Here is a 16763-nt window from a genome sequence, read left to right on the forward strand (position 1 = left end):
TTAAAATGAGTAAAAATACTTACAATGAGTAAAAATACTTAAAAGATGTTAAAATGAGTAAAAACACGTACAAATCAGTAAAAACATTTTAAAGTACTTAAATTGAGTAAAAATACTTTGAAGTCATCAAAGTCTGTAAAAAGTAACTAACGAAATGAACTCATGAAAAGCACCACTCTCTTCACATTGGGTGTGATTTTTTATTTTATTTGTGCAAATCTTTGAGTATATAATCTATATTATTTTAAAGCGAACATCGTTACTCAAATCTTTGCTTCTGGGGGTCCCTGGAACAGAATATTTTGAGAGGGGGGGTTGGCATGAAAATGATTTAATAATTAAAGGGACTAAACACCATGAATCTCCCCTACCTCTCTTCTATGCCCCAAAATACCCCAGTTTGAGCACTCGGCTTTCACAGCATATCTGGGGTTTTATGTAAATTGGTCTCAAAACAGGCCAAACTGATTTAGCCCCGAAAGTGACGTCACTAGCGGTACGATCCCTCCAGTTCTTCAGTTCCAACTTAAAAAAAAAAAATCTTTACTTTTTCCACTCAGAACCAGGAGATATGCATACAAACTGGCTCAATAGCGCCACGTGCAAATCAGGACAATGTGGTATTGCAGGTGAAAGTGCTTTATAAGCCAGAGAGAAGTTAGTTGGAATGAGTATATCTGAGGCTTGATTAGGCTAAAACCTTTTGAAAAACGTTTGAGGGACATAAACAATATGATATTACATTTTTATTTTTTTTAATTCAAATCCAATCAAATATTGTCACTGGTATCTAACTGAAATAGAGAGCTAGTGTCAATTCAAAAGAATCAGTGTGTGTACAGTATGTATACACACACACACACACAACATATAAGTAAAGCAACACTAAAATGAGAAATTACAAAAAGTCAATTTATTTTTACATATTAAATCTTTACACATTATCAAACAGGCTACGGAGCAGAGGAGGAGTCCGAGGAGAAATTCAGCTCTAATATACAAAACAAACATGTTCTCAAACTATAAAACAAAAAAACACTCATAAATAAAAGGAAGTACATTTCAAACTAAATAAATAACCAAAAGACAAATGAGAAATGAATAAGAAACGTGGGTTTCCAGTGTAGTGTTGCACTGGAAAGAAAAATGTGTTTGTTGTTTATATACCGTACGTGTGTTGTAAATGTGGGTTGTCTATTTGTGTGTCATGTATTTAAGTGTTGTATATTTGTTGTGTATATTATGTTTGGTGTTTGTGTCCAAGTACAGAGCTCACAGCCCTCAGAAACGAAATAATTCTGCTGTTTGATTTCAGCGTAGAGAGGAAGACGCCATTAGTGCTGAAACGGAGCACATGAAAATATGAATATACACAGAATTAACAGGGCACCATAAACAAACGTTAAACACAAACCCAATAAAACCTAACACAGCAAACGGAACATAACTGAAACCTCAAGGCTGGAATAGCTGTTTCTAACAGTAGTACTTTGAATAGTAGTAGTCAGAAAATGCACCGTGATCACTTAAAAAAATCAAATTACAATTTTAGCTCCCTGAGCGAAACGCAGCGGCCTGTTTGGATTAAATGTTTCAGTGCAAAAGTTACAGTGGTCATTAGTTTCTGAGTGGTAATAATGGAATGATTCGACAGCCATTTTGTCATCTCAGGAATGTTTCAAAATATCCAGATAGTTTCAGATCTGTTCTGTGTATTAGGAAGGGAACAAAAAACATTTATTATTTGCCGTTTGGATGACGCCGATTCTAGCTGTACTCGCCCTGCTGTGGTTCAAACAGGATCACCTTAAAAATCCTCTCACAAACAAACCCAGGACACTGTAGAAAGAGGACATGCGTCCATTCTTCAACTCACACTATTTGTATATTAATTAATTTGAGAAATGTGATTGTAAGATGTTCATATTTAAGTTACTGACTCAACCTAGCTACCTTAATATCGACATAGTTATTATTACTATATTAATATCAACCTAGCTAATAACTTTGTATGACTGTGACCTGGTCAGTGTGCACTGTCTTACATACTAGACCCATGTTATCATGAGAACATTAACTTCAGCATGAGCTAGGTTGAGGAGACGGTTAGCTGCCTAAAACAAGTCTGAACTTCATCAGTCAATATCAGGGGGAGTAAACTGACCAATGAACTGAGTACCACTTTCTAAACAGATGCTATCAAAAGTTGTTGAGATTTCTGCAGGTGAACAGCACCCTTTAAAATGAACATATTATGAAAGTTATTAAATCAAAGATTCGCAAAGACAGAAGTCACAGGTATGAGGTTTACAGACAGCAGTGATTAAACAACTAAGAATGACAGGCAAACATTGGTCACCGTGACATCAAACAGGGTCCATCTGTAGCATTTAGGTCTATCTCTAGGGTTGGGGTCTATCTGTAGCTTTAAGATCCGTCTGTAGGGTTGGAGTCTTATCTGTAGCGTTTAGATCTATCTGCAGCATTGACAGGTAACAAACTATTCTTCAAGTTCGCTGGTAGTTTGCCTGCATTATCAGTCATTTGGTTGTGAGTCTACAGATGTCCTATTCTAGCGTAAGAACCTAGTTTACTATAATGAGGACACAGTCAGAGCTCAGAGGGAAATATGGTTGACCAACCAAAAAAACAAACATCAGAAGAAGCCCAAACACTAGCAGGAACACATTCTTCTCTAAACGAGGTTGTCAAGATCTACTGACCAAAAGTTTTATGGCAGTGGTCACCAAGCCTGGTCTTTTGGGACCCCTTAAACTGCTGCTTTTATATCATATCAGAACCAGCAGTACTAGAGGTCCTGGTAGGATATAAAACCAGCAGTACTAGAGGTCCTGGTAGGATATAAAACCAGCAGTACTAGAGGTCCTGGTAGGATATAAAACCAGCAGTACTAGAGGTCCTGGTAGATAAAAAAATAAATAACAACAGTACTAGCGGTCCTGGAAGGATAGAAAACCAGCAGTACTAGAGGTCCTGAGAAATGCCAGTAACTTTATTATTATTATTGCAGAATTATGCTGTTTATAGTTTTCATGTTTTATGTTGCTTTATCGTGGACAGCCATTGGTAATTCAACAAGATCCAAGGTGAGAACATGATCTTTCATGTTTAGACAAAGTAGAATTTACTAGAGCAATATTTGGATCTAAGATGGTGCCAGTAGACCACTCATTTAGCTAGATCACTGTGTTCCATCTTGAAGAGCTACTTACTTAAGAGGGTTTTAGAGCAGTGATTCTCAAACCTTTGAATTTCAAGGACCACCAGTTTGATCAATCTACACTGCAATATCCTCAGTTAATTTAACTCAAGAGTTACAGACCCGTTAAGGGTCCATTTGGACCTCTTTGGTGGTCCCTGGATACGATGTTGAGAACCAGTGTTTCTTTTTTTTGGTCGAGGACCAGGGTTGGTGACCACTGCTAGGAGGGGGACCCAGGACCGGGGAGGGGGGGATGCGTTAGGTTTACGTTCTGGAGCGCTTGGGAGGGGGGGTGTTATCCTGGGAGAGACCCAGCTTGGTGAGCTCAGACTGGAAGAAAGACTGGAGCCGCTGGCCAGCCTTGGCCTCGTTGGTGTGACGAGGATTGTACTGGAAACAGTTTGAAAACATGAGACCCATGTCCTCTATGTACTCCGCTAGAGAGAGAGAGAGAGAGACAGAGAAGTGGTCAGTCAGGTGGGTTAGTGGTTCTCAACCTGTGGGGGTCCCCACATGATTTCTTTTTGGGGGGGGGTCCCCAGATGACAGTGAAGCGACAATTTAAGGACGTTTAAGACCTTAAATGAACACATTGAGTGCCAGTTTTTTTTTAACCTTTTTCAAGTAGTCACAAAATATTTTCAGTGATCACCGTCCTCACGGTGATCCCCTCATTACACACAGAGGTCTCGTACAATCGGGGGGAAAAAAAAACATTCTGTAATCCGTTCCATAGTTGCAGCCAGTTGAAAATAGTCAAAAATAGTCCAAAATACATAGTAAAAAAAAAAAGTACACAGGAGCCGAGATACAGGCTTTTGAAGTCATAAGTTAACCAGGAAGTGGATTAAAGTCTAAATCTTCGAAAAATTATATCTCCTGGTGCTGTGAAGGAAAAAAAATAAAAATGTTTTAAAGGATCTACACCATTTTCTTTTCTTCCAAAAACGGTTATAACCGTTTTTGGCACACCTCGTTTGGATTCTCAAAAACGGTCCGGACCGTTTTTGGCACTAATGTGTTAACACCTTTACCGCCGGGCCCGTAGTTCTACGGGCCGTTAAATCCAACGGTTAAGCGCCGAGCCCGTAGTCCTACGGGCTGCGGTCTTTTCGCGCATGCGCGGTCCGGGTGCACTTTCGGAATTTTTTTGATCCACTTCCGTTTCCGGTTTGATGACAGGAAATAGAATTATTTGGGATCCGGTTTCGACGATCACGCCCGCTCCCATTCTACAGACGAAACTGAAACTCAATTCTCTTCCTGTAGTTTTTTCTCCTCGCATTTCACTGTTTAACGTAATCCGCTCTAACTACAGTCATGGAAGTCCGTTTGACATGCGGTCTTCACTGGGAGATACAGGGAGATCTCGCGGATGTAAACAGACCGTTCACGGCTCAATCTTAAGGATTTTAACAAGATCTATGGCGACATGAAAAAAACAAAAAAACAACAAAAACACCTTGGCACTGGTGAGTACATTATGAGATTAACCTCTGGCGGTGGATGTGTTAAGAAAATAAAAATACCATTACTGCATCAAAAGTAATCAGCAAACTATACAATAAAAACAGGTCAAACATTGGCCAGATTGTAAAATAATAAAAGACAGACAAAACTATATATGATCTACAAGCTTGTAGAGCGGCTATTTTCGCAATGAACAGAGTCAAACTAAATGTCGTGCCTCAACTACTACAATTAAAAGTGCTTGTCAGGGTGTGGGGGCCCCCAGTTCAAAAAGCCTGCCCTCGGTTGAATAAGTGTGTGAAATGTGTGAATATAACATTTAACATTTTCATTTGTGTTCATATTACAGAAACACTACTACTAGTGTTGAGGTTGTAGTTTCCTTTGTATAGTATGTTTTACCTGAGATATTTTATTCAATGCTTTGTATAGTTCTACCCGAGGCTTTATGTTTAGTTGGTGTTGTAGTTGTTATGCGTATAGTTGTTACCTGAGATTTCATGTTCAGTTGGTGTAGCGGTTGTTTGCGTATAGTTGTTACCTGAGGTTTTAAATTCAGTTGGTGTTGTATTTGTTATGCGTATAGTTGTTACCTGAGGTTTTATATTCACAGTTGTTGAGTCTCTCTCTGATGGTGCTCAAAGCAATGGGTGTCTTAATGATGTCATAGTAGTCAGGAACCTGAACACAAGACAAAAAGCACAGACACATACATTTATCTATCCATCATCTACTATCCATGTCTCTCAATGACCTGCTTAGATCAAATAAAATGTTTACTGGCTGGTACAGGGAAAAAAGTACCGAGCCAAAGGTCAATTTACCATGTATCGAGGGTGGTTAAGTGGTTAAATGTCTGAAAACACACTTTTAACATGAATCCAATATGTAGTGGGGGTCCCTGCTTCAACTCTCTCTCTCTCAGCTAAGGGGTCCTTGGCCTGAAAAACGTTGAAGACCCCTGGTATACATGTGTACCTGTGTTTTTGACACCAGCTTAATGAAGGGCCAGCTGTCCGGATGTCGGACCAGTTCTACCGTCAGCTGCTCGCATGCCGACAGCTCGTGGACGCCATGGTTACGACCTGAACTCCGACGAGAGGAAGACGATGTGCTGGACAGGAGGACCGGTTTGGATGGCTTAGAAGACGGAGAGACATCTTGAGGAGAGAGAGAGAGAGAGAGAGTTCAAAATTCATGTTAAAGTCTTACAGTCTAACATCCATTTTAGTAGTCGTTTTGGCGCCACTGCCGGGAGGTTCATTGTCCATTAGAACTAAGATTCCCAGAATTCAGTTTGAAACTAAATTACGCACGTACCACCACAAAACCAATGCTGCACGGTCCTAACACAGAACCAATATTAACAGTAATAACATTATGCCAAGGCCATATGATCAATGTACACAACGGTCTCTAGTTTAAGATGGGGTTTCAAAACATGCTACTAATAAATGATCATTCTGGAAAAAGACAGACGACGATATGATAAATAAATATCTATTATTAAATATATATTCTTGGCAATTATGCTGCGCTGCTATTATAAATGTAGCCTATAAATGTACTGACCGAGCCCCACCCGAAGGCTGACAAATATGTGACAAATTCGGCCCGGCAAGGCCTGACCCGACGGGTCCCAAAGGGCTAGGACGGCCATAAATCTTAAGCGCTAGTCAATATATCACATTCTACATTTTGCCAGTATAAGAGACAAGCAGACAACTACAAACCCCAGTGCCTGAATAACCAATTAATAATTATGAAGTGCCGAGATTGTTCTTTAAGCTGACTTTGTCATCCTACCATTTACTGACAGTAGGGCGCCCTCTCCTGGCCATAGTGATGAATAAAATAAGAACACTGGAAATGAACAGATCTGGGCCCTAAGGCACTGCTCTCCGCAGGCGGAGGCATAAAAATCACAACTAAACCACTTGAACCTTTAACATCCCTATTCAGGGGGTAACATATTATTATGCGAAAATACCAGATCTAAAAGTTCAATGCATCGAAACGTGATGCTTAGTGAGCTTGAAGATCTGCTATGGTGTAGTAGTAAGTAAGCCTTGCCAAGCAATGTGTCCCATAGGGCAGGAGCCCATCTCCTGTTTCAGTAGCGTGAAGCGGCTTGATGTACAAGTACACCCCTGGACATGACGCCAGTATGTTGTCGGGACTTACCCTCTAATCCTACCCTCGATGCTGAGTGCCAAGCAGAGGGGCATTGGGTCCCATTTTTAGAGTCTTTGGTGAGACATGGCCTGACCTCCCAATCTCAGAGCGACACTCTAACCACAAGGTCACTGAGCTGGTGCCCCCATATTGGGTTTAGAGGTGGGGGGGGGGGGGGGAGTGGAGCAAGTACAGAACCGACCCTGGTCAAGAAAGTATTCGTTGACGAAGTGTAGAGGGTTTAAGTGGTGAATTACCAGTGGCTGTTCTCTTCTGTGCGGAGGACGGGTTGCTGGTGGGAGCTGCCAGGATCTCTGTACTCAGGCGGCTGCTGGTTCGAACCCCAGCCCGGGGAGGAGCTCTGCCATTGGACACCGGGGTCCCCTTCGACGAGGAGGGCGTGGACTTTTTGGCTGAAGACCTGGGATGTGATGAGAAGTCCATTTTAAAGATATTGTTTTGGGGGGGCTTTTTTTTGTTTGTTTCCATTGTGGTTCATTGTCCTCAATTCATCACCAAGACTTACAATACATTACATATCAGCAGAAACAACACTAAAAGCAATAATAGATATGTTTACAGAAAACAAGGGGGTGGGGCTGCCACTCCCACAGGGCTCGCTGAGGGAGTGCGCTGTTTGACTCTCTGGGGGCAAAGCTAGTAAGGGATAAAATGATCCAAGTCCAATTATAATTTGAGTATTTAGGTCTGTTTTCAATGGGGAATCGAGAAGTTTCATGGCTGTTGGTAGGGCATTCCACATTTTGGTGGCAGTATAGTAATAAAATAAAATGACCCGCTCAGCAGATGCCTGAAGAAGGTCTACTCTATGTGACCAAAACGTTGCTAAAATAATAAAAGTGTTCCTATTGTGCAAGTGCAAGACGGTGAGCGGATAATTTTATTCTCATACGTTGATCCGCGCCTACGCACCCGTCTCTGAGCCGATCAGGTGTGCATAAGACTTGGTTTCCGGTGGCAGTATAGTAGAATGCATTCTTCCCCATGTTTGTGCCCAATCTAGGGGAACCAGGTCAGGGGAGCTCCCTCTGGTGTTGTGCCCATGGGCATCTCTCACTCTAGAGAAGCCTCCAAGTATTTTAAAGACCAGACCCATTGCAAGTTGCTGTACTCTGTCTACCACCAGTGTCAGTTACCCTGTGTCAGTGGTTCTCAACAAGAGGTCCGGGGACCACCAGTGGTCCTTGAGGGGGTTCCATTTAGATTGCCATATAGATCTTTAACTCTTGAGTGTAAAATGAAACCAAATGGACCCGTTTCATTTTACGCTCTTGAGGGTTAAATTATTGTTAAACATCTGCATTACTTAATGAAATAATTGTCATTTTGATCAACACTTGCCTGTTAGCTCTCCTAATGGTACCAACATCAATACAGCATGGAATTGGGGACAAAATCTTATCCAACGACAACAAAATATTCGAAGTCTTGGGTCTTCCTTTTTCCCCCTTCTATGGAAATAACAAAACTATAGAACTTGCATGAAAACTAATTTCTCCCACGTTTTTGCTTCTGTAAACCTGTGATGTGACAATAAAGCTGATTCTGAGTACCACCTTGAGCCATCCCAGCCCAGCAAAGTGAGCTGGGGTTCAAAGGAGAGTCCCGGGGCGGAGGTTTAGTAGTAGTCTTATCAGTTTGTTACGTGCGTATAGATCTAGATACTAACTTGGAAGCTGAAGAGTTCTTCCCAGCAGAGCTGCCGTTTCTGGACGACACCTGTTGACCTTTAGGCGTGCTCTGGTTCGAGCCCCCCTGTTTGGCCGACTTGGAGCCCTTAGTGGACGGGGGCAACTTCACAGCCGAGCCTTTGGAGGACAGGGGCAACTTCACTGCTGCAGACACCTTCTTGCTGCTGAGAGAGGAGAGAGAGAGAGAGAGAGAGGGTTTAAAACCAACAAGATGTATACCTGCTTCGGTTATTAGCAGTGGTGGAAAGTAGCTAAGTACATGTACTGTACTTAAAAAGGAGTACTTCACCCAAAACATGACTTGTTTTCTCTCAATTACACTGACTGATGACCCGGTCATCAAATTATTGTCTTAGGAATGCGACAAAAACTAAATGATCTCCATGAATGCAAGGCTTCATGGGGTGTGTAATTCATCAGTAATTCTTTGGGTGAACTACTCCTTACTTTCCTTTAGTATTTCCGATTTTCTTATACATGTCCACTACAATTATTTGCAAACTTAAGTTCCTAGTTGCTTTGTAGTTTTTGATTATTATTACAAAACATACATTAACCACTTCAGCCCTATTTAAACTATTTGAAAATAGCTGATCTACAAGCTCACAACGCGTAGATAGATTGTAGGCAGATTTATAATAGAAATGGAAAAATGTAAAGCAAATGACATGACACACCGTTTTAGAGACTTTTTATGCCATGTAGCACTGTTTCAAATGTAAAGTGCGTTATAAATAAAATTTATAATTATTACTAGATGTTCAACTAGTTACAAAATGATACAAAAACTGCAGAAACAAACTGCAAACTGACAAGGCAACTTGTTAATTTTCTCTTCCAAGACGTCATTATGTTGTCATTAGCTCACCAAACTTCAATTCTACATTGTTATAGTTGCTATGTAGTCGGTTAAATGTAGTTGGTAAGTATCCTAAAACAATGGCTGCCTGAACCCGTCATGTCTACTCTTGGTATAGGATCACACCTCACTGGCTCCTGTTCCTCAGCGGACGATTCTTCCTCATCCGAATCCTCCTCTTCCTCCTCTTCCTCCTCCTCCTCAGACTCTGCTTCGTCGTCGTCCTCCTCCTCCTCCTCATCAATAGAGGAGCGCTGGCGGGAGGGCAGACGGACGGAACGCTGCTTGGGACGACAGTCTGGACAAAACCAGTCTCCTTCTGGGACAGACTGCAGAGAGAGAGAGAGACGAGAGTCGAAAAGGACAGTTGAAAAGAGAGAGAAGGAGAAAGAAGTGATGGTAGACCTTTTTTTAATTCAGTTTCAGCTTCACCCAGCTGATGGCTGTGTGTATATTGTGTGTACAATTTTACATTGGGTGTATACGTCACAGTACGATTGGACAAACAAGTCTGATTGAAAAAAGTGCACTCGGTTTCGAGTGCACGGCGAGCGAGTCCCTGTGCCAAGCGTTGCGGTATCGGGAGGGTAAAAATGGTATCGGTACATCTCTATCAGACAGCACAGATCTTGTGTGTGCGTGCGTGCGTGCGTGCGTGCGTGCGTGCGTGCGTGCGTGCGTGCGTGCGTGCGTGCGTGTACCTTCAGTCTGGGTCTCAGACAGTGCAGATGATGTCCTCGGTCACATCCGTCACACAGTAACATATTCTCTGCGTCTCCTTTCCTTCTGCACAGTTTACAGCGAGTGTTGAGGAGAGACTTTGCCCAAATAATACTCCTGTCCAAAGTGGACAGATGGACAAACACCTGGAGACAATAAATGGAAACGTCGACTTCATATACTGTACACTCAAAACATACAATAACTCTCTTCTTACATAGCAGATTCATAGTGCTACTTTTTAAATCTGTTGTATCAAGTGCTGGCATCTCTTTTTATGCCAAAAATAGACAATCTACAAGCTCAGTTGTGAGACTGTAGATCTGCTATTTTTGGATGAATTTATTTGTGCAGAGTGAAATAAGAGCGTACCAAATACGTTCTTTACAGGTCAGTTTGATCAAGTATAGAGGGTTTAAGTGGTACTGAATTTGCAGCTCAACAAAAGCGTATTCATCCTAGCGTATGACTGAGGACAATTTCACGATTAATTATAATATCCGCAATACGATTATTGTGAGCGTTTTTTTATTCAACCTTCTGGAAACCTGGGACCTTGGGGGCCTATAGGCTACCAAGTGCCAACTGATTCCAAAATGTAGTTAAGAGGGCTAGCAAGCCAACTACAAAAAGTATCACTTCCACCCATGGTTTGCATACAGATGTCTTGTGAATGACATGCTTGCGGTTTGACCTGGTTCTAACCGGTATTGAACTGGTTCCAAGCGGTGCTGACCTGAGAAAGACTGGAGCAGGATTGCAGAGAGTCTCTCCAACGTTCCAAAATTGTCTTACACACCCGACCACTGTCACTGCCATCTGACACACAGAGAGAGAGAGAGACAGGTCATTACCATCCGACACACACACACACACACACGTCACTGCCATAAGATAAGACGGAGATAGACAAGGTAATGGCCATCTCACAGACAGACAGACAGACAGACAGAGTGTATCTTACCTTCACTGGATTGGTCATCATCTTTCTTCCTGTTCTTTTTGTTCTTCTGGTCCTTCTTTGACTCATCATCACCTGGACGATCATATACACAAATATTCAATCATCATGTTTATTGTCACTGGACTTGTAGCTAGTTCTCCTGGGTCTTACCAGGTGTAGTTCCTTACCCAGAGGAGCTTTGAGGAACTTGCGTTCGATTCCCTGTTCTATCTGAGCCAGGGCGTGTGCAAGGCAGCGAACGGTGCTGTTCACTGGCTGGGGCGTCCCTGTGCCTCCGCTACCGGTACCAGTGGAGCCGCTCAGAGTGGAACCGGCAACCTCCCCTCGCAGCTCCTGCAGTCTGAACAACTGCACTGAACAGCTGCCACTCAATGCACTTCTATAGAACACACATGGGAGAGAGAGAGAAGACATTAGGTGCTTTCACACGTATAGGGGGTACGAATAGGGGTACGAAGGTTAACCCATTAAGGCATGAGGCCGATTCTACAAATGCCCACCACCCAGAAGAGAAGAAAAAATATGTACCTTCTGCTAGGCCGCCCTCCTGACTGTGCAATACCCTCCCTGACCACCTGAGAGCACCGCAGTCTGTTGATTCCTTTAAAAGGATCCCTGGCTAATAAGGTTTATATGCCTTAATACATTATAATTGCCCTATATAACTCAAATCAAACACACCGTACATATTCCATTTATTTTAGAAATAGTTCATATTTTACTCCATAGGGACCTACCTCTAGGCTTTATGCACTCATGTTTAAAAACATGAGATTTGTTCAAATGTAAAGTGCATTATAAATAGGGTTGGGGATCCTTTAAGAGTTTAACGGTTCCTAAACGGTTCCCTTTAACTCTTTGACTGCGGACGAAGCGATAACGCGTCAATTGCTACTTTGTCCAGTTGGCCGTCGACGCGCGTTCATTGTTTAATCTCTGATCACGCTATTCTTCAATGTTTCACTCTAGATTTCAGGTTCCACTTACTTCACCCACCACTGCATCCGGTTTTATGACGCAAATTCCGTTTCCGGTTTTCTTTTTTTTCCACGTCATTTTCGGCCAGAATAGGGAAACACACGTTTTTTCACACGGTATAAAAAAAACGAACGGAGACCTCCCCTTCTATAATCTATGGTCTGGGTGACGAACAGTCATCGCCGTCGTGTATCACATCGTAATTTTCGCCGATCAGAGAATCTGAGACCACTTCACATCCGGTTTGACATATTTGACTGTTTGACTGGGTGTGGGGGGGGCGAGTGAGTCAGCGAGCTGATCAAGCTGGCTATTTGCTGCTCTCTAGTGGTGGAACGATCGTATGAGTTCAAAAGCCCAGCTAGACAATCTATATGAAAATTAAATAACAAAACAAAAAAAACACGAAAATCACTGGCACTGGGGGAGTACTTTATGAAAATACTCTGGCAGTCAAAGAGTTAACGATTCCCATGCATAAAATTTAAAAACACAAATTCAAATCATACATGCAGTATAGCATACATTATTCTAGTGGTTCTCAAAGTTGAGGTCCAGGGACCCTCTGGGTTACTTGAGGGAGTTCCAAATGGACCCTTATGGGTCTGTAACTCAGAGTTATGGTGGTCATGGTGGTCCTTGAGATTAAAAGTTTTGAGAACCAGTGACAGTGGGATAAAAACCTGTTCCAAAATGTGATAGAACCGACTCCGGTTCCTCAATGCTGGATCCCAACAATAATGACAAATGAAAATTATTATATCGTCATCCACCCACCTGTCCTTGGTGCTGATGTGTAGATGTGAGGAGTCCACCTCCATCTCCTCTCCTCCGTTCATCTCTCCGTTCTGTCTGCCGTCGGCGACCAGCAGGTCATACCGTCCTTTCTCCAAAGCTGCTCTCCATGTCTCTCTCTGCATGCTCTACACCCATGTGCACAGAGGGAGAAGTAAGGAGGAAAGAGTAAGAACGTATTAATATACATGTTAACCCATTAAGACCTGAAATGCATCTGTGTCACTTTAGATTTCTTTGGCTATTAAAAAATAGCAGATATACAAGCTCATAGCGCGGCACTCGGCACCGAGTGCCGCGCTATGAGCTTGTAGATCTGCTATTTTTGAAAAATCTTGATTTATTTATTTTGATTTTTTTCAAAAAACTGTTAGGATTTAGAAAACATTTGTAGCTCTCTCAGTGCCACAAAACGAGTTATCCCGAGTTTTTTCTGAATGCCCAGTTTTAAAAAAATAATAAAAAATAAATTGGGGGGGGGAAAGAATGTTCAGAACCCAAGATATCTTTATCAGAAGATTTGCTGCTTTTTACTTAAAAAATAATAATAAATGCTGGCACAGTATGAACATATTTTTTTATTTCATTGGCACTGGGAGAGTTAAGAATCGCCTCAGGTCTTAATGGGTTAATGCCAGGGACTGTCTGTGTGTGTGCATGTACAGTATGAGAGAGTGTGTGTGTGTGTGTACCTTCAGCACTCCCAGACTTCCTTGGTAGATTCTGTCCTCGATGTCCAACAGCATATCTCTGAGTCGGTTCTCCATGAAACTCTCAGCTGGAGCAGAGGATTCTGGGACAGAACGCGACGACGACTCCGGTTTGTCTAGGAGGGAAAGACAGGAGGAGACAGTTGTCTAGGAATTCTACCGGAAGATTATAATCCTCACTTTATGTGGATGCAGCTGCTCTTCAGGCAGAAACCTTGTGTCTCCATATTTCAACCTTTTATGTTTGAATTAATTTGAATTAATGACCTACCAAGTCGTACAAGAGTGCAACAAAGTTTTGAAAATAGTGGATCTACAAGTTCACAATGCGTTGCATCTGCCATTTTAAAAACTTGGTTTGTTAATGTTTTTGTTTCATCAATTCCAATTGTACTTGTTTATTCTGTATCCTGTATGAGTTCTCTCTCCTGACTGGATAAAATTGGTATCCCGACCTAAAAAATTCTATTTACTAAAGAGGGGGGAGACCCCCGTTTCTGAACAAACACTGTAGCAATTATTGTGGGAATTTATAGCTATTCAACACTCATTTGTATAGCAATGATTACTGTGGGAATATATACCTATTCAACACTCATTTGTATAGCAATGATTACTGTGTGAATATATAGCTATTAAACACTCATTTGTATAGCAGCGATTACTGTGGGAATATAAAGCTATTATTTAACACTCTTTTGAAAAAGAAAACCAAAAAAATAAATCACTTACAAACTTTAAGTCTATCAGTGGGTTTCATAAATATTTAACCAATGAAAAGTATTACAAAAAGTCTCTGACTAAATAATACATACATTGATCCATTGGAACACAGGTTATTTTTTCCCCATTTCCTGAAGAGTAAAGGTGGTTACACACCGGCGAATATGCGAATATACGCAAAATTCGGACTCGTTCCGAATAATTAAAAGACGCTTTTTTCGCTCCGCGAAACTGGTGTGGAAGCTTGCATTGACTTTATAAAGGTTAAAAAAAATAACGTATTATTCGCATGAAAAAAATCGCCCCGGTGTGTAAGGACCTTTACAGTTTTGGAAATACAAGGTTTGCAACAGACTGTGACGATTACCTGTATAGTTATATTTGTCAGCAGCAGTGTTGTTGTTGAGGATGTGTGCGATTCTGTCTCTCTCCTGCTGTAGCGCCTCCTTCAGGCCGCTCTCTCTGTTACCTCGAGGGTTCAATGCCTCCATCAGCTGCTCCACCTCCTCCACAGAGCTGTAGAAAGCCCATTGGTTGGGACGGATGACTGGCGGGCCACTGGCAACGATGGGGGCGGGGCTTAACAGAAAAGACGGATTATTTCACTCATTTTAATGTAATGTAAACATTACGCACGGTCATGCCTGCTGTCTGAGAGTAAAATGTCCCACTTAAACTGGAAGACAAGAACAACAGGGACCAAAGCTGTTGAATCAGTTCATGTCGTCTCTTTTTTATAAATAAAACGTAGCCTCTGTACCCCAAAAATGACGTGTGTTATTTTTCCAATTGCACCCTCATTATTATCAACTGAGCATGTGACTGTCACTTTCAAATTCAATAATGGTTTGACTGAAGTTTATTGACACAATCCTGCGGTTTGTTATGCATTGGTGTATCTATGGGAGAACGCATGTCATGCAGATACATTCCTGTAAAACGTACAGAGAAATAGCGTCCCATAACATGACCAAGACGTTCCTTTAGCGACATTACCAGTGATCCATGTAACATTAACTGACGAGGAGGGTTCTTAAGTCAAACCTGATTCGATTCCTCCATCCTCATCGTAGGACGGATTTACGGAGTAGTGCACCCCAAAAAAAAAAGTATCTATCAATTACACATAAAGCCTTGAATTCATGGAGATTCTTTTGTTTTTGTCACATTCCTAAGCCAATAATTTGATGACCGTGGGGTCTATCCAGTAGGAGACTCAAAGAGTTTCCTACTGAGCAGCCACCCGGTCATAGAGTGTGTAATTGATAGAAAATAAGTAATTTTTTGGGTGTACTACTCCTTTAAGGGGCCGACACAAGGATTTAAGTATCAGTATTGGAATTTGGGTAATGTCTTTAATTTGAGTTTTTAACACTAATAACCCTGCTACCTGTGGGTGTCCATGGGTGTGTCCTGCTGCGCTCCATCCTCCGTCTCTCCATCCTGTGAGGGAGGTGCAGGGTGGGGCTCTAGCATGTCCTCCGTCAGGCCAAAGACATCGTCCTCCACGAACAGAGCGCAGGTGGACGGGAAGAGCCAGTATCGCCGGTAGAGCCTGTCTCTGCCGAGAGGAATGATAGCCGTGCGACAGGAGGCCTTCTGGATGCGATCCTGCAGCTCTTGAACCTGAGAAATCATGCGCGCAATGCCACACAAAATACACGTCACTACTGCAGTTATAACAGAGCCTCGGCTGCAAACATTTCATTACAATATTAATCGTCACAGGCGTTGGACCGATTTGACTGATGGAAATAAAATAAGGAAAACAGCAGAAACACACAGACTAGTGCAGCAGACATGCTTTCCACAGCACCACCATCACAAAGGAAGTAATCAAATGTTTTCATTTGGATTAATGACTGCAATAGATATAATAGAATATAAACCAACCTAATATTAAAATAAAATGTATTATCGGTTATATCTTTTTAAATTATTGATTAGTTTGATTAACGGTTGCATCCCTACAGAATACCCTGCAAAAATACGATTACAGTGACCCGCAAATTTAGGGCCGCAAATTTAAGTTGACGATTAATTGTCACTGAAATAATTACGATTAACGATTTAATTGTGTGTTTGGCATTGAACATTGGAACGAAATGTGAATAAAATTCAAAAGTCTGTTTGCCTTTTAGGTTTCGTAATCAAAAATCACGGGGCAGATATGACAAATAACTAAAAATATATATAATAATAACATAAAATGTACAAATGTTGTTAACATATTTAACATGTATTTACATTTTATACATGTAAAAAAGCTCAAATAGCTGATCTACAAGCTTCACGAAGTGACACGTTATAAGCTTGTAGATCTGCTATTTCAGCTTTTTTTTTATTTGAAAATGTGTGAACATTTTTCAGCATGTAGGCGATTATGACAATTATGCAAAAATGATTGCGATTATCTCATATAATTGCGATTAGA

The 16763-nt window shown here is 41.5% G+C and overlaps 1 protein-coding gene across 2 annotated transcripts in view; it reads right to left on the minus strand.

Annotated features, from left to right (window-relative positions):
• Positions 1-928: 928 nt before the first annotated feature.
• baz1a (bromodomain adjacent to zinc finger domain, 1A) overlaps positions 929-16763 on the minus strand; it is a 33889-nt gene continuing 18054 nt past the window's right edge. Inside the window, exons 18-31 of one of the 2 annotated variants that reach the window (XM_080414751.1) lie at positions 15720-15955; positions 14697-14908; positions 13589-13722; positions 12879-13024; positions 11291-11502; positions 11124-11195; positions 10896-10978; positions 10141-10305; positions 9566-9768; positions 8559-8741; positions 7126-7289; positions 5672-5853; positions 5287-5374; positions 929-3660 (exon numbers count right to left, since the gene is read on the minus strand). In XM_080414751.1, the coding sequence (XP_080270877.1) occupies positions 3488-3660; positions 5287-5374; positions 5672-5853; positions 7126-7289; positions 8559-8741; positions 9566-9768; positions 10141-10305; positions 10896-10978; positions 11124-11195; positions 11291-11502; positions 12879-13024; positions 13589-13722; positions 14697-14908; positions 15720-15955 (2253 nt within the window). In that variant the 3' untranslated portion in view covers positions 929-3487. Of the gene's footprint in view, positions 3661-5286; positions 5375-5671; positions 5854-7125; positions 7290-8558; positions 8745-9565; positions 9769-10140; positions 10306-10895; positions 10979-11123; positions 11196-11290; positions 11503-12878; positions 13025-13588; positions 13723-14696; positions 14909-15719; positions 15956-16763 lie in introns of both variants that reach the window. The other variant, XM_080414750.1, reaches the window with a different exon arrangement.

Source organism: Gymnoscopelus braueri (assembly GCF_963280865.1).
Source record: "Gymnoscopelus braueri genome assembly, chromosome: 19".
In the NCBI taxonomy this organism is placed as follows: Eukaryota; Metazoa; Chordata; class Actinopteri; order Myctophiformes; family Myctophidae; genus Gymnoscopelus; species Gymnoscopelus braueri.